This window comes from Coptis chinensis, chromosome 7 (assembly GCF_015680905.1).
Source record: "Coptis chinensis isolate HL-2020 chromosome 7, ASM1568090v1, whole genome shotgun sequence".
In the NCBI taxonomy this organism is placed as follows: domain Eukaryota; kingdom Viridiplantae; phylum Streptophyta; class Magnoliopsida; order Ranunculales; family Ranunculaceae; genus Coptis; species Coptis chinensis.
Genome location: NC_141462.1, coordinates 77,908,676 through 77,933,797, shown reverse-complemented (window position 1 = coordinate 77,933,797; position 25,122 = coordinate 77,908,676). Strand labels below are relative to the sequence as shown.

The 25,122-nt window shown below is 37.0% G+C and overlaps 2 protein-coding genes across 8 annotated transcripts; both read left to right on the top strand.

Moving 5' to 3' along the window:
* Nucleotides 1–3,376: 3,376 nt before the first annotated feature.
* LOC147489061 (uncharacterized) lies at nucleotides 3,377–12,291 on the top strand. Of its 7 annotated transcripts, none has more exons than XM_086573289.1 (13): nucleotides 3,380–3,681; nucleotides 3,812–3,906; nucleotides 4,045–4,167; nucleotides 4,260–4,447; nucleotides 6,002–6,136; nucleotides 6,215–6,270; nucleotides 6,373–6,470; nucleotides 6,872–6,997; nucleotides 7,234–7,330; nucleotides 9,249–10,331; nucleotides 10,630–10,815; nucleotides 11,431–11,536; nucleotides 11,633–12,291. In XM_086573289.1, exons 1-5 carry the CDS (start codon nucleotides 3,602–3,604, stop codon nucleotides 6,017–6,019), a joined length of 504 nt encoding a protein of 167 aa, XP_086429415.1. In that variant the 5' UTR covers nucleotides 3,380–3,601; the 3' UTR covers nucleotides 6,020–6,136; nucleotides 6,215–6,270; nucleotides 6,373–6,470; nucleotides 6,872–6,997; nucleotides 7,234–7,330; nucleotides 9,249–10,331; nucleotides 10,630–10,815; nucleotides 11,431–11,536; nucleotides 11,633–12,291. The 7 variants fall into 7 exon arrangements, with proteins under 7 accessions (XP_086429411.1, XP_086429415.1, XP_086429417.1 ...); XM_086573291.1 differs by having other exon boundaries at nucleotides 6,367–6,470; XM_086573292.1 differs by lacking the exon at nucleotides 6,373–6,470.
* LOC147489062 (callose synthase 5-like) lies at nucleotides 10,435–11,857 on the top strand. The gene is made up of 5 exons (XM_086574556.1): nucleotides 10,435–10,512; nucleotides 10,630–10,815; nucleotides 10,869–11,013; nucleotides 11,431–11,438; nucleotides 11,633–11,857. Exons 1-5 carry the CDS (start codon nucleotides 10,435–10,437, stop codon nucleotides 11,855–11,857), a joined length of 642 nt encoding a protein of 213 aa, XP_086430682.1.
* Nucleotides 12,292–25,122: the final 12,831 nt, after the last annotated feature.

Sequence of the window (25,122 nt, the reverse complement as noted above, 5' to 3'; positions counted from 1 at the left end):
TTTGCTATTCAGAAAGGACTTGCGGCGCAGTTTGTTGCACGCTTGTCCTAATTATTTGTAAAACTCGTTATCATTATTAAAAAAAAAAAAAAAAAAAAAAAGTTGAATGAAGGAGAGGTGTACTTAACACTAGGTACAGAGGCAAAAGTTGTCACAGTATCAATTTATTGTTTAGCATTTGGTGAGAAAGTGTTGGTTTTAGAAGACTGTTACTATGTTCCAGAGATGAGGAGAAATTGGTTTCTATTTCTGCACTTAATAAGTCAAGATATTCCATTTTGTTTGATTCAAAAGTTGTAATCAGACTAAATGGAAAGTTTATTGACTCTGGTACTTTAGTAAATGGTCTCTATATATTCTCTCTTATGCTAGAAATAAATGATACTGTTATTGGTAATTCATCAAAGGTCTTGCCTCAGAAGAGGAAGTCAACTTCTTTTAATCCAACGTACTTATGGCATTTAAGACTTGGTCATATCAATCTAAACAAGATTGATAGGTTGGTGAAAGATGGAGTTTTAAGTTCACTCTCTTTAGAACCTTTCCCAACTTGTGAGTCTTGCTTAGAAAGAAAGATGACTATGAAATCTTTTAAAGCTAAAAGGTCAAGAGCCATAGAGTTATTGGAGTTAGTACATACCGATGTATGTGGACCCATTAATGTGAAAGCAAGAGGTAATTTTGTATATTTTATCACTTTTACTGATGACTATTCAAGGTATGGTTATGTGTATTTTATGCACAAAAAGTCTGAATCTTTTGAAAAGTTTAAAGAATTCAAAGCAGAAGCTAAAAAGCAAACTGGTAAACCAATTAAAACACTTCGATCAGATCGAGGTGGCCAGTGAATACCTCTCAAATGAGTTCAAAGAGTATTTAATGCAAAATGGGATTTTGTCTCAATTAAGTGCACCAAGAACGTAACTCCACAACATAATGGGGTTGCTGAAAGAAGGAATATAACCTTATTGGATATGGTTTGGTCCATGATGAGTTATTCCACTCTACCTATATCTTTTTGGGGATACGCCTTAGAAACAACAATATATATTTTGAACTTGGTTCCTTCTAAATCAGTTCCTATAACTCTTAGGGAGTTATGGTCAGGGCGACAACCTAGTTTATACCACATACATGTATAGGGTTGTCCTGCGCATGTACTAAGAGGAAAGATTGACAAGTTAGAATCAAAAACTGAAGTATGTTTGTTTATTGGGTATCCAAAAGAAACTCGAGGTGGTTTATTTTATAATCCAAGAGAAAAAACAGTGTTTGTGAGTACAAATGTTAAGTATCTCAAGGAAGATTATATTGGAAAACGAAAACCTCGTAGTGCAATGGTCATTGATGAAATGACGGCAGATATTCCTGGTCATGTTCAATCTGGATTAACTCCTAGTTTAGATGAAAACCTTCCAAATGAAGTTTTGAGCATTAATTACCTGAACCTAATCCAGTACTTCTTCGTAGTGGGAGGACAATTAGACCTCCATAAAAGTTAACCCTATTATTAAAGGAAACTTTATATGTTATATCAGATGACAAGGATGTAGATCTTATAAACTACGAAGAAGCAATTTCTGACATTGATTTGAACAAATGGCTTGAATCAATGAGATGAGAAATGGAGTCCTTATATTTCAACAATGTCTGGGAACCTGTTGATCCATTGCCAAATATTAAGCCTATTAAGAATAAGTAGTTATTCAAAAGTTAAAGAGGAGCTGTTAGAAAGGTAGAAACTTTTAATGGGAGACTGGTGGAGAAAATGTTTACTCAAAAAGAGGGTATCAATTATGAGACAACTTTTTCGTCAGTAGCCATGAAAAGTCCATTAGAGTCCTTCTAGTGATTGCTACTCATTATGACTATATGATTTGGCAAATGGATGTAAAGATCGCATTTAGAACCTGGAGGCTTTATAGTTCCTACAAGCTTTAAGGAGTTGGAATGTAAACTTTGATCAAATAATCAAATCGTTTGGTTTTGATCAAATGTAAGGAAGGAACTTGTGTTTTACAAGAAGGTTGAAGGTAAGATGGCTATGTTTTTGGTCTCATATGTATATGATACACTATTCATTATGAATGATATAGTCTATGAGGACCAAATACTATATATATTGGTATATATGTATGTGCAGATCCTTATATAAATATTATGGGTCTTAGAATAGTTGCTAAATGGCTTTGAAGGCCAGTAGGAGATTGTTGGGATATTTGGCCTTTACAAAGCCAATGAACATTTATTATTTATACATGATGATTAAATACACAAATCTTATTATTATGCATATAGGTGAACTAATATCATATAATGAAACCATAAGTTCCATAGGTAATAGAATTAGAACAATCAAGCATATGAAGAGTCATGTGTGGGATATTTGATTGTATCTATTTACCTAGAATGCTCACAGTTAGGGATGAAGTCGGATGCTTCACTTATAAAAATGTAATATACATAACTACTATATGATAGGATAATGATATCTCAATCATTTGAGTATGACTCTAAGTTTGTATATTGGTGTAGTCACATGACTAACACTGAGGGGATCAAAGTGAGAACACATTATAAATTCACTATTAAGGTTAGTGTGCATCACTAGTAGAAAAAAGGGTATTTGTGACTGTTTTAAAATGTTATTTGTGACTGTTCTGTTCGAAACGGTCGCAAATGGCAGAAAAGGGCTTTTGCGACTGTTTTGAAATGCTTTTTGTGACTATTGGATTTAGAACCATCACAAATCTTTTTTTCTTGGAAAAAATTCGTGTATTGAAGATTATTTGTGACTATTCTCCCAAAACGCACTTTATGTCACCATCTTAAATGACCTCATTTAGTTTTCGATCCGCGCCACAACTCCACTAAAAAAAAACTAAGTAGATACACAAACACACCCTAGTGAGCCCACGTTTAGACTCCCGCTTCCTACAAACACTTCCAGCCCATATGTGGCTACGTGCACGGTGCACCAGAAGAAAAAAAAATTTCGTCTAAAATAATCTCAACACTAAACACACTTAGAAAAAAAAATACTAGACAGTTCCAAATGAGCCAACTTTCTCCTTCACCCACTTAGCTTCGTCCGCCACCGCCTCTGCCAATTAACCATTTTTTTTTTTTTTTTTTTTTTTTTCTTTCTCCTCACTACACCATAACAAGATATTTACAACATGCACTTTTTTTTGTTTTGTAACACCTTTTTGCCATTGGTAAGTGGCTAACGCTATATAAACGTTGGGAATGTTGTTTAGTGTTGTTTTAATTCGGGTGAATTTCGTGAATTAATTTCTAAGACTTTCAAATCGGATAAAACCGTGTGATAAGTGTTATACAAATCCTGAAAACCCAACAAATTTCGAAATTTGGCGATAAGGGAAACAAAAAAAAAAAAAAAAAAAAAAATCACGCTAGCATTATTTCGTGAAGTAGAAAACATAACCTCGTCTCTTTCTCTTTTCTCTCTCACTGCTGTTCTTCTTTCGAGTATTTCACTCAATTAATTTCGGTGGATAACTCAAACCCTCTTTTCTTGAAACCAAATTTTGTCCCTCCTCCATGCTCAAGAGGTCGCTCTCAATCACGGGAGAGTTTAATGAGCATGGATTTGTATGAGAATGCACTCGAAGGAAGTATTTCGAAATCTGTGCCTAAATTGAAGTCACTCAAGTTTTTGTAAGTTTTATTTGGAGAAGGGTTTTGATTTGTTGTGTTATTAGATGTTTATTATGTTCTTGTAATTTGTAAACTCACTGTTATCTTGTATTTTGATGGCATTGCCGTTTGAAAAATAACAAACTCACAGGTTCAATTCCAAGAGAACTCGCAAAGCTTTCAAACCTCAAAGTCTTGTAAGAATGAAAAGACATGGTCGAATGAAAATTAAGATTAAATTTGGAGGTAGTGCATCTCTTTTTATCACCTTTAATTAGTTTATTTCTCAAGCCTCCTTTTAAATGCTAACCAATTTATTCTACGAGTAATTGCCTGAGAAGTTATGGTTGGGGCTGTCCAAACTGAGTTGTTGTAACGTTTCAGGAGAAATAAAGTTGAGGGGATGGATGCAGGGTTGTAATGAGGTGTTGACTTTTGCTAGAAATATTGCAATGCATCCTGAAACTTGGCTTGATTTCCCTCTTGCTGACGATGAAGACTCCGATGGTACACGGCCCATTACTAGTTAATGCAATGCAGATTGAACTGTTGAAGTTAATATTGAATTCCGATTATACTTTTAACTTTTTTTCGCACAGATTTTGATTTGTCTGATGCCCAACAAGAGCATGCTTTGGCTATTGAACGTCTTGCACCAAGATTAGCAACCCTTAGGATTGATATTTGCCCGGGATATATGAGCGAAGGATGTTTTTGGAAGATTTACTTTGTTCTTTTGCATTCTAGGCTCAATAAACATGATGCTGAACTTCTCTTAACCCCACAGGTAAGCTGCGTTAGTGCATTTCCATTTATCATTTATTTATAAATCTGAAGTTATTCATTTAGCGAGATTTTGTCTTAAGCAGTATTGCCTTCATTTAAAGGTCAGAGGTGTCTAGTATATAGTGGCTAAAAGATTGGTCCTCCGAGGTATTTTTGAGACTCTTAGTCCATTTTACTTTCTGGTCTCAGTAAGGGCTGGTTTTCTGAAAAAGTTGCTCGTAATTTGGAACTGGCATTAGTACATGACTTGGGATATTATGGTCTGCCGTTGAGGATGCTTACCCATGGTATATAAGTAATAATAAATGGGAAAATAAGAAGAAAAACTTAATCGATTAACTCCACCCCATTACCAACTTATGGCTAATGGCGTACGAGTATTCAGACCATTTGGGATTGTGTTACAACTTACTTGGAACGACTGAAAGCATCTCTAAGTAGACCCCATATATTCCTAGCAAGCTGGACCCCAATCTTAAAATGCCAATTTTAAGAATATCTCCTATGGGTCTAACAATTTGGAAATCCAATATGGGTATTTTCTTTAGGTTATTATCGTATCTAAATGTATATCCTTTTCTTAGTAATATAGGATTATAAGAGAGATGTTGGGCCGGGAAGTGTTATAAGAGAAAATTCAAGCTAACAAGTGTTCAGTTTGATCATTTTTTGATGGTCAAAGGAGTGGTATAACAAGATTTTAAATTGCGCATGACTTGAGACTATATGCTTCATGCTTGGACTGTTCGCGGCACAAATGGCCAGGATGTCCCTTAATTGCAATGGCTTGCACAATATTAAATTTAAAACACATGTATGGTAACTCACAATTAATTAGTTCTTGGAAGAAATTATAGAAACACAGTATACATGAGTTTTACGACTTTACAACTGTAATTTATAGTAGTTCAAGTAATGTAGATGGACCAATCATTTCTACCCATGCAAAAGGGAGTGTGACCAATGCACAATTGTTGAGTGGGCTGAACACACAAAGAGAACCTCATAAGTTCATGGAATCTTAGGTAATATATGCCCTTGGTGCAGAACGGGTAAGGACTACTACCTTTTGAATCTGAGTTATAGGTTGTTGATATGGTACTTAATTAGTCACTATCATGCTATTTTGTTAGTTGTTTGCATCATCTTATGATAACTTATTACTCACTTGTTTTGATATTTAAAGCATATACAACTAAACGAAAATATACCTTCTGGTTACTTGTGTACCAATGTGGAATTACTTTGTTGCTGATAACGTGCAATGAGTTTCCTATTTATAGCATTTTCCTATGGAAAAAAAATTGGTGTCCTGTAGATATTATTCCTCCATCTTGCTATTAAAATTGACGGTTTCAATATTGTTGTTCTGACTTGCTAAAATAAAAAGGTTACCTTCACGCACGTGTTTTTACTTGGTCAACATGGTGTTTGTTCCTATTGCTTATTCTAGAATTGTTGTAGATGAAAGATGTTAGATGGAACCGAAGCTCGGGTCAAAATATTGAAATGACCTTGGTTGAGTACTTTTCTGATGAATTTAATATCTAAGCAGGGTTTGGGGTGGATGTGAAGGAATTCCCAAAACCAATGGTTATGGCTCCAAAGAAGAAAATACTATCTTAACAATGTTTTCGTTCTTGATCTATGTCTCAAAGAAGAAAATACTCATCTTTTTTGAAGACCAGAGGTACATACCCTCTCCCTTCCATATTGTTCTTAAATTTAACTGCAAGGCAGTTGTTTAAAATGGTGTTCATTGATTTAGGGTTGTTTTTCAAGTAAAAGACGATTATTTTATATAGCTCAAAGGGTGGAGACAAGGTAAGCTCAAGCTCGATCTGTTTTCTCTCATCTGTCTCTTCATATTTCAATCCAATTTTTTTTTTTTTATTTTTTTTTCTTTTCACTTCTATTAAGTTCCAGCCATTCAACCTAAAACCTTGCGCTTGGAGCACCAATCTGTTCAACGGGGTTTCCTTAAAATCCTCAATTTGAAATCCTTCATTATCCCATTCATTAAGGTATTTTCAATCTCTTTATTTTGAATAATTTTGATACATCAACGACAACCTAGAAACTTGTATATGGGGATGTCCTTTATTGGAGCACCGTTTGTTTATTGGGTAAATTTGTATGGTTGGAACAATGACATTTGGAGCAAATCCCACTGGTTTTCACATCAACGGATTATGTTATGGAGGTTCAATCCGTTTCAATTTCTTATGTAAATTTGAACAATTTATTTATCCCCCAATTGTTTCCAACTTTTAGATTTATGGGTGTTGGCTGTATATTGACACTGAGAGTTGATGTAATCTCTTCTTTGCTCCCTTTTTGTTTGGTATATGTAGTCTTCTGTCGATAAAAGCCAAGGCGTTGTCTTATAAAAAAGCAATTATTATTCTGTGATTTTTGCTCTTAGGTGATAACATTGGAGATGCTAGTGAGGATACACACAAGTTAGCTTGAGTGGCAGACTGGATCAATTCTAGCCATATGGACACTGTTGAACTTCCGATGTTTTTCGAATTCCCTAAACATCTCCAGGGTAAAGATACCATCACAAGCCTTTAATTATTTTCCTTTTCTTTTCTGTGTCTTTGTTGTGCACAGATTTTAGTCCTTAAGAGTGACTAACTGATTATCCTCCACTTGGGTGTCCCGTATTCTTGAGTTTATACATGAACTAATTACTTTATTTCAAAATTCAGTTTGCATGTCATTGTGTCGTTCGGTATGTAGAACCTAAATCCTTATTCCATGAATGTTTTGTTTGCTCAACAGAGTTTAGCTGAAGAAATTGGACAAGATTGGTGACAAGCAAGCAGTTTCTGCCTATCTTTCTCTTAAGTAACGGAGGTTTATGACAGGTTGTGTTAAGGTACCACTTCAATAAAGTGAATGTCATTGTGTAGACAATCTTGTGTACGTTTATTTCTTATGCATTTCGTCTTCCCATCTTTCCTTTACCTCTTAATGTTGTGTCATGTTTCTCAATAAATGTTTACGATTACTCTTTGACCTAAGGCCTTCTAACACAATGGATCAGGGTGAGGCAAGGTGCTAGGCTATATAGTTTTGCCTTTGACCCTCTTTGGAAATAGATATGATAGCAGTTTGCAACTACAATACAAATTTAGGTGACTATTATTCTAAGACTGTCGTTTGACCCCCGCAGCACATGGGTATTATTCTAAGACTGTCGTTTGACAACCTATTATGACATTACGTGAGTTTGTGAATAATTTAGGTGTTAGCACTATGTTAATAATGGCCTCCTGTACCATCCACTATTAGGTGTTGATTTGATATATTGATCTGTAGGACCTTGGAAACCCTACTTCCAAAGAATCCATAGATTAGGCTGGTGTCTTTTATATATATATTTATTGAGAAATGAGCTTTGCTAGGTAAGTGGTTGTGGAGATTCGGAATGGTGGCCTAGGTATTAGGAGCTTACATGAATTTAACGTGGCGCTGCTAGGTAAGTGGTTGTGGAGATTCGGGGAAGAGAGAGATAGCCTTTGGAGAAAGGTTATAGTATCGAGGTTTGGGGAGAGACATCTAGGCTGGCTTAGTGGCCCTGTTACGAGTCCTTATGGGTGCGGGGTTTGGAAAGACATTTTAAAAGTTTGGGAGGAGTTTCATAAGAACATTAGATATGTCTTAGGAAACGGAGAGAGTTTCAGGTTTTGGGAGGATGTTTGGATCAGTGATAGGCCATTATTTAGGATTTTCCCGAGATTATATGCCTTATCCGTTTTGAAAAATCAGCCGGTTAAACTTAGTTCATGAGGATTGATAATGGTAATATGGTTTGGAACATGGGAATTGATACTGATCTCTCGGCGGGATATATAGTGAGTGTGGTAGCTCTTTGACATCTTTGAGTCCATCCCACTGTGAGACCGGACAAAGATAAACGCGTCTTTGGGCAATCAATAAGAAGGGGAAATTTTCCATCGATCTTGGTATTATGCCTTGAGTTCCCATAATTTCGGACACACCCCACGTTTCCTAGCCGTGTTATTTGGGGGTCCAAAGTTCCTTTAAAGGTCACTTTCTTTGTATGGTGTGCAACCTTGGGTAAAATCTTAACAAATTTATAATCTTAGAAAGAGACATTTCAAAGAAGCATTAGTCAACGCCTGTCATCCTTTGTGGTTTGAAAGATGGTGAGTTAGTGAATCATATCCTCCTTCGTCTTTTTTTCTTGGCAAGTTTGGTGTTTTCTCATTCAGGGTCGTAGGTATGTGTGTTAGCCTCGTGGTCTTCGGATATGCAATCTCAAAGGGGAAGACGATATATGGAGAATGATTCCTTTTTAGGTGTGGATGAAACGGAATAGAAGAACTTTTGAGGGAGTTGTGGCTTCTTTGGAGGAAGTAATCATGTCAATTAAAGGGCTGTTATTTTTCTGGGCCAAAGCTCATGAGGAAACTAGTAACATTCCTTTTGAGCACTTTGTGTGTAGATGGGAAGATATTTTGATTTGAGAACGGTGTTTTCTGTTTTTGTGTACATTTGATGTTGTTCTTTCTTTTAGTTGGTTTTCAATGTAAGGATACCTCATCCTACTATTTCTATGTTTTTATATTTTTATATCAATGAAATATCTATTTACCGATCAAAAAAGAAAAAGAAATGAGCTTTGCTTCCATCATAACTTTAGGAAATACCACATTGGATACTTGGAGATTCTAATATGTCAATGCATCTTTTGTAAGGAATATCTTTTGTAAGGAAGCACCATATAACTTTTCCCAATTATTTTATACGATTGATTTATTATATTTCAGATAATAAAGAATCTTGGCCGTAAAACGGCTTACACCTACAAAGAGATACTGGAGTGATGTTCGAATAGACTTTGTTCAGGGTGATCGACTTGGGCAAGATTAGGTTCCTTTTTTCAATTGTATTTGGCTGATTTAATTTATATGTAGTACATTGGGAATGTGTTATTTACTTCGTTATGTTTTGGAATATACAAATATATATTGGTTATCTAAGGAAATTGGTCGATAATTCAATGGAATTAGCACTTTATTCATAGTGGTTTATTACATGTCTAATTCAATGTGAGGTATGTTTTCACGTGTATTTGATTTTTTTTTTAAACAAAACATATATTTATCACGGTTTTAACCAAACCGTCATGAATAGTTGTCCTTTTTGTGACGGTTACAAAATGATTACATTACTGTTTTGTTAGAACCGTCACAAACGATATGCTTTTTTGTGACTTTTTTTAAGTGTTTGTTACGGTTTTATGTGGTGGATATAGGCGTATCTAGAGGAATTATTTGTGACGGTTTTGGAAAAAAAAAAAAAATGACCCCCACTCCGTCACAGTTTTGAAAAAAAAAACAGTAACTAATTGAGCTCAAACCCGGCCGGTATAAGAAATAGTTTCTTAATGCTCAATTGATGTTGAATGTCATATTGGGTCAATTAGACATGGGTGTGACAGTGAAGAACAAATTCCTAATGGTCTAATTGTGAATACAAGTAAGGTGGAGGGACTTAGATATAATTAATGATAGAAAAAGACTTTTTTGAAAGTTCCAAGGACCTTATTGTAAATATGGATTTGTTAATGGGAACTTTCCATATTAAAGAGATATATATTAAAAGTATTTTAGTATATCAAGTACAAGTACTTGTATGACAAGGACTTGTCCTCTTAAGATAAGACTTGTAATCCTAAGAAAGGGGCCATTAGTCTTTCTAGGAAAAGTACAACTAAAAGTAGGAGAAAAGCAAAAGTGTTTTGTGGTGTGTTGTGTAGTGAATACTACTAGAAGGCTGAAGACTAAGTGATTTGGATTCAGCTTTGGAAAGTTTCTCTTTACTGCCAATCTCCAATTCCGGCTTTGAAGGTATTTTTCTTTTAATTTTTTTTTTTTTTTTTTATCAATAATAGATTAGCATGTCAAAGATGTAGGATTAAAATAATCCCATCAGATATATGGGTCTATATAGATGCCCACCATTGAGCCCATATGGAGCACCTCCTCATATGTTTTCATTTTCTTGCAACTTTTGTACCTTGAAAATGAGGTTATCTAGTTAATATATAAAGGTAACCTCACAGTTGGGGACATACTTGTCAGCCTTCTGGCCTTCATGCCTACTGGATGATGCTTACCACTTAAGATCTTTCTTCTCTTGCTGTAGATTGTATTCATGGTTAGGAAGAGGTTTCCTGCAAATTTCCAACGGATGTTGAGATTGATAAAGCTGTTCGTCTTTGTTGGGATTATAAGTTTTCTTGGTATTCTATTTGCATTCCATCACCTCACAGTTGGGGGCATACTTGTCAGGCTTCTGGCCTTCATGCCAACTGGATGGGCACTGTTGCAGGTACAATCTATATCTTTGTCTTCTAATTACTTTGGTTCTACTGGAAAACGTAGAAGTATGTAGGGAAAGTTGTAGAGAGGCAACTTCATTGCCTCTTACAGGCTAGGGTTATCCTGTTACAAAGAGGGTTCCAGTGCTTAGCACGATTACTGGAAAACGTTGTTCGTGGGTTCTGTAAGGAATGGATTGTTTGCGTTGGTAGGTTTTGCATGCTTGGTTTTGTGTTACTTCCCTGTGCTATGAATTTACTGGCACATTGGACTTCTCTTTTCTTTCTGATCTTCTTCGTCTTGCACTTTCCTCAGATTATTTTCTGGCTTGTCGATTGGTCAGTTGTTATAAGTTGAATAAGATGTACGTTGATGTGCTTTCTATTGGTCTATAGTTGACTTGATGGTGTGCTAACTCCATACTTTCGAAATGAACCCTTTTTGTGTGGTGGTGCTGCTGCTTGGTTGTAGAAGTTGGTCTGGATTTAATTATTTTAACCTTTTTGGTTGGTAGTTTAAAGAATATGGATCTTTAATTATGACTTTATATATGTTTTTTAAAGTCAGGTAATGGATCAAACTGAGATTAGCAATGTAGATGTTTGACTGCTTTTCATGCTTGCAGTGAAGCTGGTATGTTATACAGTTAGGAAAATACGGTTGAGGTAGTAATCTTAGCTAATCATCTCATCCCCATGCATGTGCAGTTGATGTGGGACTTTTCGGACTAAGTATGATGGTTTTATACATTTTCTTGAATTCATCCCAAAAAAAAAAAGTTTGTATTCTTTAACAATCTTATACTTATTATGCTGCATGTTAAGCAGATTTCCCAAGTCTTATACGGAATCACGTTTGGGTTGTGGGGTTCTGTTAAATCACTATCCAGGGGTTCCGAATACATAATGGGGCTCTTGATCTTCACGCCCATTGCTACTCTGACATGGTTCCCATTCGTCTCGGATTTCCAAACCAGACTGCTGTTTAACCAAGCATTCAGCAGAGGGCTTCAGATTTCGCGCATTTTGTCTGGCGGAAAGAAGCAGCGGTAGAAACTAACTGACACACAGGAGAAGAATAGAGATGACACGTGTATCACAGAATGAGGGGGCATTGGGTTTTAAAGAGAACCAAAACTCGAAGTGAGGAGCGTGCTATGCAGGCACATGTATATGTAATTGTGAGTTTTTAGATATAAGAACCCTGAACCCTGCAAACATCTTAACACCATCGAACAAAAATGTATTTTAGAAAAATATATTCTCGAATCTTAACAGTTTGATTGAGAAGAGTCGACAAATCACAAATATGTGCAGCCGTGATGTATGTTGTTACTTGATTTACTTGTAGGGGTTTGTTGTATCTTGATGTCACACTCGAACTACCACATGAAATTATTTCCTATACGGTAATTTGTTTAATTGAATACTCTTGATCTGACCAACTATTGTTAGAAGTATACAACGTCCCGGTCATAGCAAATTAAGCTGAATATTTCTTGGGAATTTACAACAATGTCCTCCAACAGCAATATTTCTTGTATTGGCACTATCATGCAACTGGAACAACTCATAAACCAAACTGCCAGAGAATCAGCTACTTTATGAATCTTCTTGACAGTTACTCAGGAGCATATATACAAAACTGACATCGACTACCGGTCATCATTGTCACCAAGTACGGTACGGATTTAAAATGGTGTATTTGAAAAAAAAAAAAACTTAGTTTGTGTTTTAAATAGAACGTTCCGGAAAAAAAAAAAAAATGTAAAAAAAAAATGGGTTTAAAAATGTAGCGGTAAAAAAGCGGTTTAAAAGCGTTATATAATAAAAAAAAAACGGTAAAAACCGATAATAAATAATATAATAGATAAGGAGTTTGATTTTTTATAAGAGTGGAAAAAAAAATAGGCACATAAAATAAAAATAAAAATAATATAAATGAAAGAAAATTCTAATACATAAAAATATCAAATTATCATTTTTTTTTTGCTAAAGGTGAGCAGTAAATTATATTAAGAAATAAGAAAGAAAGATACAAAAAAAAGTGAAAAAAGAAAAAAAGAATGAGTGTTTCTTCACCAAAAGGATTGCATCATTGTAGAACTTCAGCAACCCTACTAGGTAGGCCTCCTGGAGTCCCACCAATCATATGCAGAAATCTTTGTGAACTCAATCAAATATAAAATAAGTACTATGAGCAACCTCCCATTTATAAATCCATGGGGGCTTGCCTTCATACAAAAACAAGTCTTTCGTGATCATATCAGTTGCATACTTTGCGGCTTGATCAACACTAAAATTTGCTTCTCTCCATGTGGATAAGAGGATGCATTGAGAAAAGAAATTCTTGCACTTATGCCACCTGTTCTTGAGACTCCAAGACATGTTGCCAGTACCGAAAGCAACAATGGTTGTGGCTGAATCCGACTCAAACCATACTTTTTTCCAATTTCTTTGTACCGTCACTTATGCACTTTCCACTATAGTAGTTTATACACTCTGCCAAGTAGTTTGTGTTTACGCCTATTTTCCTCCATATGACTAGTAAGAAGTCTCCTGTGTGGTTCCTACATGTTGCACCTAGTCCTGCCACTCCTGGATTACCTTTCGACGAACCATCACAGTTGATTTTAACTATATCCGAAATAAGTAGATTCCACCAACACTTTCGAATTCTTGGAGCTCTATGTAGCCTTGCTTCAAGATTCCAATTTAGTAGAGTTCTTACATCTATGGTGCGCTTGTATATGCTGCCTGAATCTAGGAGATGTGCCTGTCTAACCAGTCTTGGAATCTCCTTAGTACAATGGATAAAGCTCAGTTTCTTGTCTTCAAAGAATACTTTATTTTGTTGCTTCCATATAGCTACCATACCCCCAATCAGTGCTATTGCCCATAGCCTTTTTATCATGTTGTTGCTACCCCCGGCACATTGCTTTGCTTCATTCAGGGATTGAAAGTTATTTCTAAACCCAAACTGGTTAGAAATTCAATTCCACACTGTTCTAGTAAAGGAACAACCCCAAAGCAGATGCTTTAGTGTTTCTTCTTTTTCCCCACACATGTAGCACCTTGAAACTAACTTCAACCCTTTGTTCATTAAGCTTTCGTCAGTGGCAGCACAGTTATTAATACAACTTCCACGCTATAGCAGCCGTTTTGATAGAAACATATGAACTCCACACCATCGACACCCAACAAGGTTTTGGTATTTTTCTCCTGATTTCCTCGAAAGCCGAGTGCACCGAGAACTTCCCAAAATGGTTTGGGGTCCAAACCATGTTATCTTGTTCATTAGTGTCTAGACCTTGTATGTTTTGCCAAGATATCCCTGCATTGCTCAGCAGTTGCTGAAGTTGAATAGGAAGGGCCCAATTCCCATTATGGATGAGAGTGTTAACTCTTGCTATGTAGCCTTTGAGTTCAGAGTCAGTGAGGTTTAACGCTTGCTTGATTGAGAAATTTCCCAACCAGTTATCCCTCAGACATCTATCTTGGACTCATTTCCAATTACCCATTGAGTTCTAGATTTAAGTTCCTCTAGTGCCCACTTAATGCCGGTCCAAATAGAAGACTTGACATAATAGGTAATCATGCCACCATCCCTTGTGAAGTACTTGTTTCTCATATAGTGTGCAAAGTGATCCTCCGCAGTAAGGACATGCCACGCAAGCTTCATGAGCAGGGCTAAGTTCATCTCCTTCAGTCTTCTGAATCCAAGACCCCCCTCATCAATTGGCTTACAACATTTATCCCATGCCACTGTGGTCTTCTTAGAAACACAAGGGTTACCTGTCCATAAGAAGTTCCTCATAAGAGTTTATGCCTTTTTTGTAATGTACGAGGGCCATTTATACACACTCATATTGTAAACTGGGATGCTCCCAAGCACTGATTGGATAAGAGTTGCCCTTCCTTGAAAGTAAAGGAGTTTCCCTTGCCAGCTGGTAATCTTATTCTTGATCTTGTCGACCAAACTCAAGAGAATTGCATGTTTGACTTTCCCTTGCATTAATGGCATGCCGAGGTATTTCTCAGGCATCACACCTTCTTCTACATTCAGAACCTCTTTTATTCTTTCCCTCTTGACCTTAGTCAATCCACCCAAAAAAAACTTGCTTTTATTTCTATTAATGTCCTAACCAGCCGCATTCTGATATTCTTCGAGCAGCCCTGTAAGATTTTTTACCTCCCTTAGGTTGCCATTCATGAAGATAAAAATGTCATCTGCGAACAGCAGGTGTGAAGGGCTAGGGTAACCCTTAGCTGTGCAAAGGGGTTTGATGAGCCCATTATCCCTCAGATAGTTAAGTCCTTTACTTAGAACATCTTCAACCAGTGCAAATAGTAATAGGGAGAGAGGGTCTCCCTGTCGCAACCCCCTTCCAACTCCCATGTAACCACAAGGACCCCCATTGATGAGGACAAATAATTTTGCCGACCCAAGAATTGTGTACACCCAATCAATCCATCTCTGCCCAAACCCTAGCCGTTTGAGAACTTCAAGTAAAAATTCCCAACTAAGTGTGTCATATGCTTGAGACATATCAATCTTGAGACCAATGGAGCCACCAGTTTTCTTTTGTTTCATTGCATTAATCATTTCAGATGCCATACAAATGTTAGCATGAACTGATCTACCATGAATGAACCCTGCTTGTTCAATGGAGACTAACTTTGAAATGATCGTCTTCAACCTAGCTAGTCTGCATGATTTTTGACAAGATCTTCGTAAAGAAATTACTCATACAAATAGGTCTATACTGGGAAGCTTTCTTAGCATTTCTATCCGTAGGAATAAGAGCAAGAAAGTTATTATTTACCCCTATAGGAATGTAGGCTTCTATAAAGAAAGAAGTCACAACATTGCATAGGTCATCTTTAATTATGTTCCAGCACCCGTGATAAAAACATCCTTGAAACCCATCTGGTCCTGGCGAGCTCTCTGACTTCATAGAAAAAACTACTTTCTGGATCTCTACCTCTAGAGGGATTGCATAGAGCATAAAGTTATCTTCTTCAGTAATCACTTTTAAGACTAAGTTCAGGAGCTAGTCGTTGACTTGTGTACTTCTCAAGGCAAATTTTTCTTTATAATATTTGACAATATAGTCCTTTATCTCCCCTTGTGAAGTGAGTTGTACATTCTTTTCTGTTTGCATCTCCACTATCATATGCTTTTCTTGCTTGATCTTGCACATCGTTTGGAAATAAGCTGGTGTTCCTGCTGTCTTCTTTAATATCTTTAACTCTACCTTTCTGTCTCCACAAAGCTGCCCGATTAGAAAGAGCATTTTGCAAGTACAATTCCTTTGTTTCAACTAACTTGGATAGTGCTTGATCTTCTAAGTCTTCATCACCTCTTGTTTGTAAAGCATCGAATTCTGTCTGAAGCTTTCTTATTCTGTTATCCAGATTCCCAAAAACATTGACATTCCATCTTTTGATCACACCCTTTAATCTTTTAAACTTCTGAGTAAACTTGAGAATCGGAGTACCCAGTAACATCTCCCTCCAACTTTCAGTGACCAAGCTTTGAAAGGTATCATGGGAAAGCCATACTTTATTGAATCTGAAAGGTACATTATGTGGTCTTGGGATATGGTAGTGTCTACCCAGTAGGGGAGCATGATCAGAAAACAATCTGTGTTTAACTTTGTAACTCCACCCATTGAACTTCTCACTCCAAGCTTGGTTAAACAAAGCCCTATCAATCTTGGAGAGAACTCGATTCCTTTCTTTCTGGTTATTACACCAAGAGAACTTCAAACCCTTAAAACTACTCCCCTGAAGATGGCACATGTTAATGGCTGAAAAGAACTCATCCACTGCAACTTTATATGGAGGTCTAATCCCTTTCTTTTCATCGTTTCTTAAAACGACATTGAAATCACCTATTACAAGCCAAGGATCATCAGTATATAAATTGCTCATCTCTATCCACAACTCCCTCCTTCTTATTGTTAAACAATTTGCATGTACAAAGGTAACCAAACCGCCTTGCACTGAAATGGACACTTGCTGATGAGATTTAGAAACCAGAGAGGCATCTAAACCCCTCCACCAAAATACCCACAAATTGCCCTTTCTGTCTGGTTCGTCGTTGTGCAAAAAATTGTAATCTAGGAAATTCCCATAACTACTAACAATGCGAGCACTCGGTCTGACTTTGAGTTCAACAACACAAAGGAGATTGGCTTCAAAAGAGCTACACATTTGTTTTAATCTGTCTACAACTTTATTCTTTATAGTTCCCCTAATGACCACCACTTGACACTTTTTTCTCATTCTTACCTTTGGGAGGTAGGCTCTTTTTTAGACCGTGGCTTGTCTCCAATCTTGCTGCAATGAAACTGGCTTCTTGCATGACTCCCACTTGAGGTCCAGGAATTACTTCAGCACACGGAAGTGATATATAGAAGGTACCATCCGGCTCCACTGTGATCTCGTTATGTATCTCTACTTCTGGATCCTCTTTTTCAACTCTATCAGCCCAACTCACAGTAGCCTTGCTGATTTCTTCATGTTCCACTTCCTTCCGCTGATTCTCAAGAGTCAACTCATTACCAACTTTCTCCCTAATCTCGGTTTCAGTGCAACGCATGGATGAGCATTCAATTCCAACTCATTCTGAACCTCAGTACTCGCATACACAATAACTGCCCTTGAGCCCTCAAACCCACCAGGATTCTCCTCGGTTTGATTCTCCCCATCTGAATTCACCACTGTTTCTGGTTCGTGATCAGTTCCAATCCCACTGGCACCAGCATTCCCATTTTCTGAGCTCGGTTTCGAAATACTAGTTTCAACCTCTGTTTGTTCCACATTGGTTATCTCTATTACTTCATGTATTTCTCTATTCTTTCTTCTCCATCTCTTTCTCTGGTTGTTTGTCATATTGTTTACCAGAGGTTCTTGCTTCGATACTTTCTTGCTGCTAGTAGCATGCTTAGGATCTTATTTGCTCTTTCCCATTCTTCCTGGTGCTTGTTGAAGGTTCCTACATTCAATGACCAAGTACCTAATGATTTTACAACTGTTGCAAAATTTAGGAATCCTTCCCACCCGAATTTCCTGCAAAAAATTTGTTCCCCCTTCGACTTCAACCATAAAGTGGCTGGGATTGGTTTCGCAAGATCCACATCGACTTGGACGTTGGCGTAATAGCCCATATCCCTATCCAGAGTGTTCTTATCCACCTTAATCGGACCTCCGATAATTCTGGCCATAGACATCAAGGTTTCTTCTTCCCAGTACTCCATATTTAAGCTAGGGTATCTAATCCAAATTAACGCATTTATTTCCTTATGCTTTTCCACGCTAAAGTTTGGGGTCCATTTTGTAAACCTCATAAGCTTCTATTTAATGAACCATGGCCTTCCCAGCATAGTCTTCATGTACTCCTCTTCATCTTCAAATCTAAACAACAAATAGCCTTTCCCAAGTGGTGAGATTTTGGCGTTAATACTCCAAGAGTCCCTCACATGTTTCATTACTTCTTCAATTGTATTATCATGCAAATCCAACCGACCAATAAGTGAAAACTTGTAAAACTCAATACCTTTTTGTACCATGATGGCTGAGATCTTGATAGACGGCGTTTCTCCTCCAAGAGAAGGGACCGGTAGCTTGGTGAGGTCTACCAAATTTCGCTTTGGCTTTTCCTTTACTGCCTCAGCATATGTAACAACCTTTTTCCCTTTTGCAATGGCTGTTCTAGACACCGTTCTAGAGGAATTGGCCTCAAGATTAGCTTCATTGGTATAAGTGAGTTGATTCCTCCTTCCTTCAAAACCAAAAGGCAAGGTACTCGATTTCGGTACACCTTTCTTTGTTGCTTCCATGTTTTCTCATGTATCTGGCATGCAAGAGGTAGACGCGGCCTTGTTCAAATCTAGCTTGTCATTCTCCTCTTCTTCATGTTGCACCAGTAGTTCTTTATGAATCTTGTGCATTCTTTTCCATATGAATTCCTCAATAGAGCCCCTCTCCATACTTCTTCTTAAACTCTTTTGCAATCGTCTCCCCATCTTCGTCCTCAGTATCTTCTCGGTTTCGAGAGCCTGGTTTTGAAGCATCAGTGATTTTGTTGTTTCCCATCCTTTTGAACTTACCCGAAAAACTTGTTTGATTCCACTAAAGAACTCTCACTGTATGCAATGGAGGATTTTACCAATAGTGGAAAGAAACCAATAGATAATAAGGATAAGAAAACTCAGCGAAATGTATTTGTTACTATTTTTGATAAGAAAGCAGAGCACTAGATCAGGAAACAGCTTAAGTTATCTCACTCCCGGTCTCCCCTAAAATCGTCCCCATTGTCACTAGCTCGTCAATAGGGTTCAAATTATCATTACTCATCCAAATACTATAAGTTTTAGATTCAGTACCAAAACACGACTTTAAATAAGATACTACTAATTACCAACCATAATGGCATAATCAAGTACTACAAATAAGTTAATAACTTTAAAATTTTCAATTATTATTAGTCCAAAACAAAATAGAACTGTCTCAATAAGTCAATCTAACGCCCACTCTTCAAAAAGGTAAACTCTAAAACCCCTTTTTCTTCCCATGTTTTCTTTTAGATTAATAAAATAATAATAATAATAATAATAATAAAGTTTTAAACGGGAGATTTTCAAAATCTCGGGTTTTAAACGTTTTTTAAGTTTAAAACGCGTTTTTTTAAAAAATCTGGTTTTAAACTGGAACAAGACGCCTTGCCAATATCTCGAGTTTTAAACACGTTTTTTAAAAAAAAAAGCTAAATTTAGTGACAATGCCGGTCATAGTAAATTAAGCTGAATATTCTCTATATTAGCCCTCCAACTTATACTTAAAACTTTGCAGAATCTAGCTCTATATTTGATGCAGTATCAGCCCTGTCAGAGCAATGCAATACAGCAGTGGAATAAGCCTGTTAGAGTTGGTTTTAAGTTTCGGGTGTTAGTTTTATTTCAGTAGTTGTGGGCCTTGTGCGTGTAGTAGTGCAAAAGTCCAGTCCTTTTATTTTCGTAAGTATTTTGGAATGCCTATATCATGGCTTAGTTAGGGTTTTGGAAGGTTAGTTTTTTATTTGATTAATTAAATAGAATAGAGATTGTATGATCTTGGTTGTGAGTATTGAGAGCTATTGATCTATCGCGTTGCATAATCTCTCGCTTGAGTTCCTCATGTTCTTTAGGACTCATGCGATAATGAGGGCAATTTGGCAGACTAGAACCAGGGACGAAGTCGATGTGATGTTGGATGTCCCATAGAGGTGGTAATCCCTTGGGTAAATTAGGAGGGAACACATCTTGGAAATCAGCCAACACACCCTTAACACATTCAGGGACGTCACCCACAAATCCACTGGCCTAGCCCAAGAGCAAAAATACGACACCCGAATCAGCCATCTATACTTCAAAGCCACGCCGAGACAACAAGGCAGCCGAGTTACTGTTCACAGCACTCGGTTTAGTCACAATCTCCTTGCTCGGCATCAATACAATCTAAACTGTCTCAACCAAGAAGCTATGTATTAAGGCGACCATCATGTACTACACTCCTGTCAAATTGCCAAGGTCTAGCCAACAGTAGGTGACATGCATCCATCGAAACCACATCACACCAAACCTTGTCCTTATACTTAACACCAATCGAAAAACTAACCAGGCAACATTTAGATACAGTTACCTCCATAGTCTTACTCAACCAGGACAGAGTATATGGCTTGGGATGTTTTTCAACAGGTAACTTCAACTTCTTGATAGCATCTTCAGAAATCACATTCTCACAACTTCCAGAATCAATGACAAGCCGACAGACCTTCCCCCCAATTGTATAGCTAGAATGGAAGATGTTGGTGCGCCACCCATCACCACTCTCCTCCTTTGGGGCAAAACAGACCCGACGCACTACCAACAGCTCACCCTGATCACCATGAACAACCTCCTCTGTCGGTTCCTCGTCACCCACATCAAAAAGAGGATTGTCAAAATCGTGCAGCTGTTCCTCAGTCGTCTATTCATCAGTATCCGCAAACAAATTTCACTTTTTACAAGCCGAAGAAATGTGGCCCTTTTCCCTGCAGTTGAAACATGTTGTCTCCTTGAACCACGGATTCCCACTTGGCACAGTTGGAACTCTATTTGGCGTCCCAACAATAGGCCAAGAATTTGTAACTGGAGTAGTAAATCCACCCCTTCTTGAAAACTGTTTCTCAAGGCACAAAGCACGCTGATGGGCTTTAGAGACCGACCATGGGTCGAATAGGTTGAGTGTGTCTTGAAAATTCTGCCGCAACCCTTCAATATAACGGTGAACCAGTTGTTCATCATTCTCCATTAACTCTGCCCACACCACTAACTAATTATACTCCTGTGTATATTCATTAATGGATCGAGACCCTTGTCAAAGGCTTTGGAGGCGATTGTACAGATCGCGCTTATAGTTATATGATCCATCCTCTGACCTCTCCCATGACCGGCTGCTACGCGTCTCGCTCGAGGCATGATGTCAGGAAGTCTTATGGCTCTGATCCTGGGACTTGTAGGTTACTAAATATTGCATCAATGCCATCATTAGTAAACCATAATGAGCATGAAAATTGTCTCAATGTAGCTACCATTTTTATCGCCACTATTGATTGTATTTCTCCATGTCCGATTACAAGGTGGTTGTTGGACTTCATATTGGGCTTCCATTTTATCGGTATCTTTCTACACAAATGTAGTAAAGCGCTAGGTTAGCTCACAAACAATCCAAATAATAATGGTTCTCTAATAGAGAAAGATGATAAAGAATGGTGATTCCATCGGGCACTCATCAAATTGGATTGGGCAACCCTAAAAAAAAAAAATTTTACAAGTTTGCCATATTACAAGTTTGCCATCAAAGCACATGCCTAGTAACCACTTCAACCGGTCTCGCCAAAACGAACCCCTCGGGCCGTTTGGTTGTGCACTAAAACGATCCCGCTATGTCATTTTCGTATACACTCAAACGATATGGCCAAATCGTTTGAGTATACAGTCAAACGATATGGCCACGTCGTTTTCGTATAAACTCAAATGATATGGCCACGTCGTTTTTGCACTCAAACGATATGGCCAAATCGTTTGCGTATACACTCAAATGATATGGCCACGTTGTTTAAGGCCACGCCGTTTTCGCACTCAAACGATATGGCCAAGTCGTTTGAGTGTATACACTCAAACGATATGGCCACGTCGTTTTCGCACTCAAACGATATGGTCAAGTCGTTTGAGTATACACTAAAACGATATGGCCAAGTCGTTTGAGTGTACACTCAAACAGCTTGATCACATCATTTAGGGCTTCTATGGGGCGATATGGTGAAGTCGTTTGGACTAAAATAATTGAGAAGTTCTCAACCAAAGAAATTTCTGATTAACCAATGATTAGCCCGATTAACCAATAAAAATTGATTACATAAACACCAATTACACTTTTCTTATACATAAACATTGAAATTTTCTTATATTACAAATAATTAATCGATCATAAGTGTACAATAATTTATTTAAATAATTATCTGCAAAATTGAATTAGTAATTATCAATTATCAACACATCCCAATTGAATTAGGAAAATTGAAATCCGATTTAAAAAATTGGGTTAAGAACAACACAATTAGTTACACTAACACAATTACATGCACTATGCACTCTTTATTTGTTATGACATAGTATCTATATAACCAAGTTAAAACATATAATCAAACTTGCCAAAATCTAAAATAATATAATCAAACATGCTAAAATCTAAAATAATAATTTTTTTTTATATCTAAACTTGTTATTTATTTATTTTTTCAATTATGAATCATAAACTAGTTTTGGGTTTAGGGTTTGGGGTTCAGGGTTCAGGGTTCAGAAATTTCGTACCAACATATTTCACTTAATTATTCGAAATAATAATTTGTTTTATATCTAAACTTGTTATTTTTTATTTTCTTTTTCAAATTTTGAATCATAAACTAGTTTGGGGGTTTGGGGTTTGGGTTTAGGGTTTACAAATTTCGTACCGACATAAAAAAAAAATAATTTCAAACATATTTCACTCAATTATCCAAATCTAAAATAATAATTTGTTTTATATCTAAACTTGTTATTTTCCATTTTTTTTTCAATTGTGAATAATAAACTAGTTTGGGGTTTAGGGTTTATGATTTAGGGTTTACAAACATATTTTACTCAATTATTCGAAATATATCAAAATTTCAAATATCTCTATATAGAATACTCAAGTTTCTCATTTACTCATTTTTACTCATTTTTTCATCAAAATCCTTACTCCTTACATAGAATACTCAAGTTTCTCATTTATTCCTCCTTACTCCTTTTTTCATCAAAATCCTTACTCCTTACATAGAATACTCAAGTTTCTCTACATACTCAAGTTTCTCTACATATTAGAATACTCAAGTTTCTCTAAATGGAACATGAAGATGAAGAAGAAGCATTTGAGGTAATGTTTGAGGTGCAACAACAAATTAGAGAAGGAGAAAATAGAAGAAATGTTGAAAGTGAAGAAGTGGCACAAAATATTGAAGGTCAAGGTGAAAAATTTGAAGAATTTGAAGATGCGACTAGTCGAGCAAATGAGATACTGAGAAACCGTCGACGACAAAGTGCAAACCTAAATAATGAGGTAACACTTGATTAGAATGAATACAAAACACTTGATTGATTGAATGAATGAATGAATGCAAAACACTTGAATGAATGCAAAACCCGAGGTCAAACGACATGGCTGGGTCGTTTGGGGACACTATGGAGCGACATAGCTGGGTCATTTGGGGACACTATGGAACGACATGGCTGGGTCATTTGGAGACACTATATAACGACATGGCTGGGTCGTTTGGACCCTATATGGAACTACAAGGCTGGGTCGTTTGGACTAAATTTAGTTAGAAGTTCATTTTTTTTGTGACTTTGAAATCCCTCATTACCTAAATGCAAATTGTTTGAGACTCTTGTTTTATTCTTCTATATGTAGGATTCTTTGCCGTTATCCGGGAACCGATCCTCTGCAAACTCGAATGACATGGATTGTCAATCAATTTTAAGTAGTGATACAACAAAAAATTTTACTACGAAAGAGGTATGATGAAGTAGGCATTGATTTCAGTTTTTTTTTTTTTAAATTTTCTAAATATAATTTTATTAGTGTATTAATAATAGTTGTTGTTTTTTATGTGTTTATGTCTTTCATACATGTAGAGAGGCAATCGGTTGGGCAACCACTAGAGGAAAACAAGTTAATGTTGTTGTTGTCATTGAAAAGTTAGAGTGTGCCAAAGGAAACTGAGTAGCAAGATTGAATTTGGCTTGCGAGTGCTCGGGTGTGTATCGGTCACACAAGAAGGAAGGCGAAGGGAGGGCTAATAAGATAAGGTCGAAAACCAAGAAATCGGGATGTCCATTTAAGTTAAAAGGTGTTTTCCAACGCGGCACTATCGATAGTTGGAAAATAGAAGTTAGAAATAGTATTCACAACCATGTATTGGCGAAGACCCTTGAAGGACATGCATTTGCTACTCGTCTGACCATTCCAGAGTTCGAGTACTTGTCAGAGATGAGTAAGTGTGGAATAAAGCCTAAACAAATTTTGGATTCCATCAAGAATAGGTATCATGAAAACATATCTATTATATCCCAAGTCTACACTGCAAGGCAGAAGATGAGGAAATTGGATATGAACGGTCTCACATAATTGCAGAGATTGCATGAGTTGTTAGCAAAAGAACATTATTTTGAGGAGTTGAGACAGGATGAGAATACCAAGGAGATAACGGGGTTGTTATGGGCCCATCCAGAAGGTGTTAAGTTGGCTCGAACTTTTCCAACAGTTTTCATGTTAGACGCTACCTACAAAACTAACAGGTATCGATCGGTTGCCTTTTGTACAATTTGTTGAGGTAAGTTCAACGTGGAAGTCTTTCACCGTGTGTCAGGTGCTGCTTCAGTCTGAAAAAATAGTCGACTATGAGTGGGCCCTGTGTTATTTTAGTGGCTTGCTTGGTGACATAAGCCCATCCGTGATCGTGTCTAACAGGGACTTGGCCCTGATGAGTGCCGCTTACAAAGTTTTCCCTAACGCACACAAGCATCTATGTAGATGACATATCGTTACGTGCGTCCTTTCAAAATGTTACAATATTTTTCCAACTACCGAACTTGTAGAGAAGGTCCAGTTCTCGTGGAACACTGTAGTCAAATCGAAGACAGAAGTTATTTTCCAGCGTAGATGGGATGCTTTGGAAAAATATTACATGGTTGAGTACTCCAATTTTGTTA

What these genes read in the sequence shown, in the direction of transcription:
- LOC147489062 (XM_086574556.1), top strand. Translation starts at nt 10,435, where the DNA reads ATGCCCACCATTGAGCCCATATGGAGCACCTCCTCATATGTTTTCATT. An exon ending in TTTTGTACCTTGAAAATGAG is followed by an intron (nt 10,513 to 10,629) that starts GTTATCTAGTTA and finishes CTCTTGCTGTAG; the next exon opens with ATTGTATTCATGGTTAGGAA. An exon ending in CTGGATGGGCACTGTTGCAG is followed by an intron (nt 10,816 to 10,868) that starts GTACAATCTATA and finishes TGGAAAACGTAG; the next exon opens with AAGTATGTAGGGAAAGTTGT.
- LOC147489061 (XM_086573285.1), top strand. Translation starts at nt 3,602, where the DNA reads ATGAGCATGGATTTGTATGAGAATGCACTCGAAGGAAGTATTTCGAAA. An exon ending in TTGAAGTCACTCAAGTTTTT is followed by an intron (nt 3,682 to 3,811) that starts GTAAGTTTTATT and finishes ACAAACTCACAG; the next exon opens with GTTCAATTCCAAGAGAACTC. An exon ending in AATTAAGATTAAATTTGGAG is followed by an intron (nt 3,907 to 4,044) that starts GTAGTGCATCTC and finishes GTAACGTTTCAG; the next exon opens with GAGAAATAAAGTTGAGGGGA.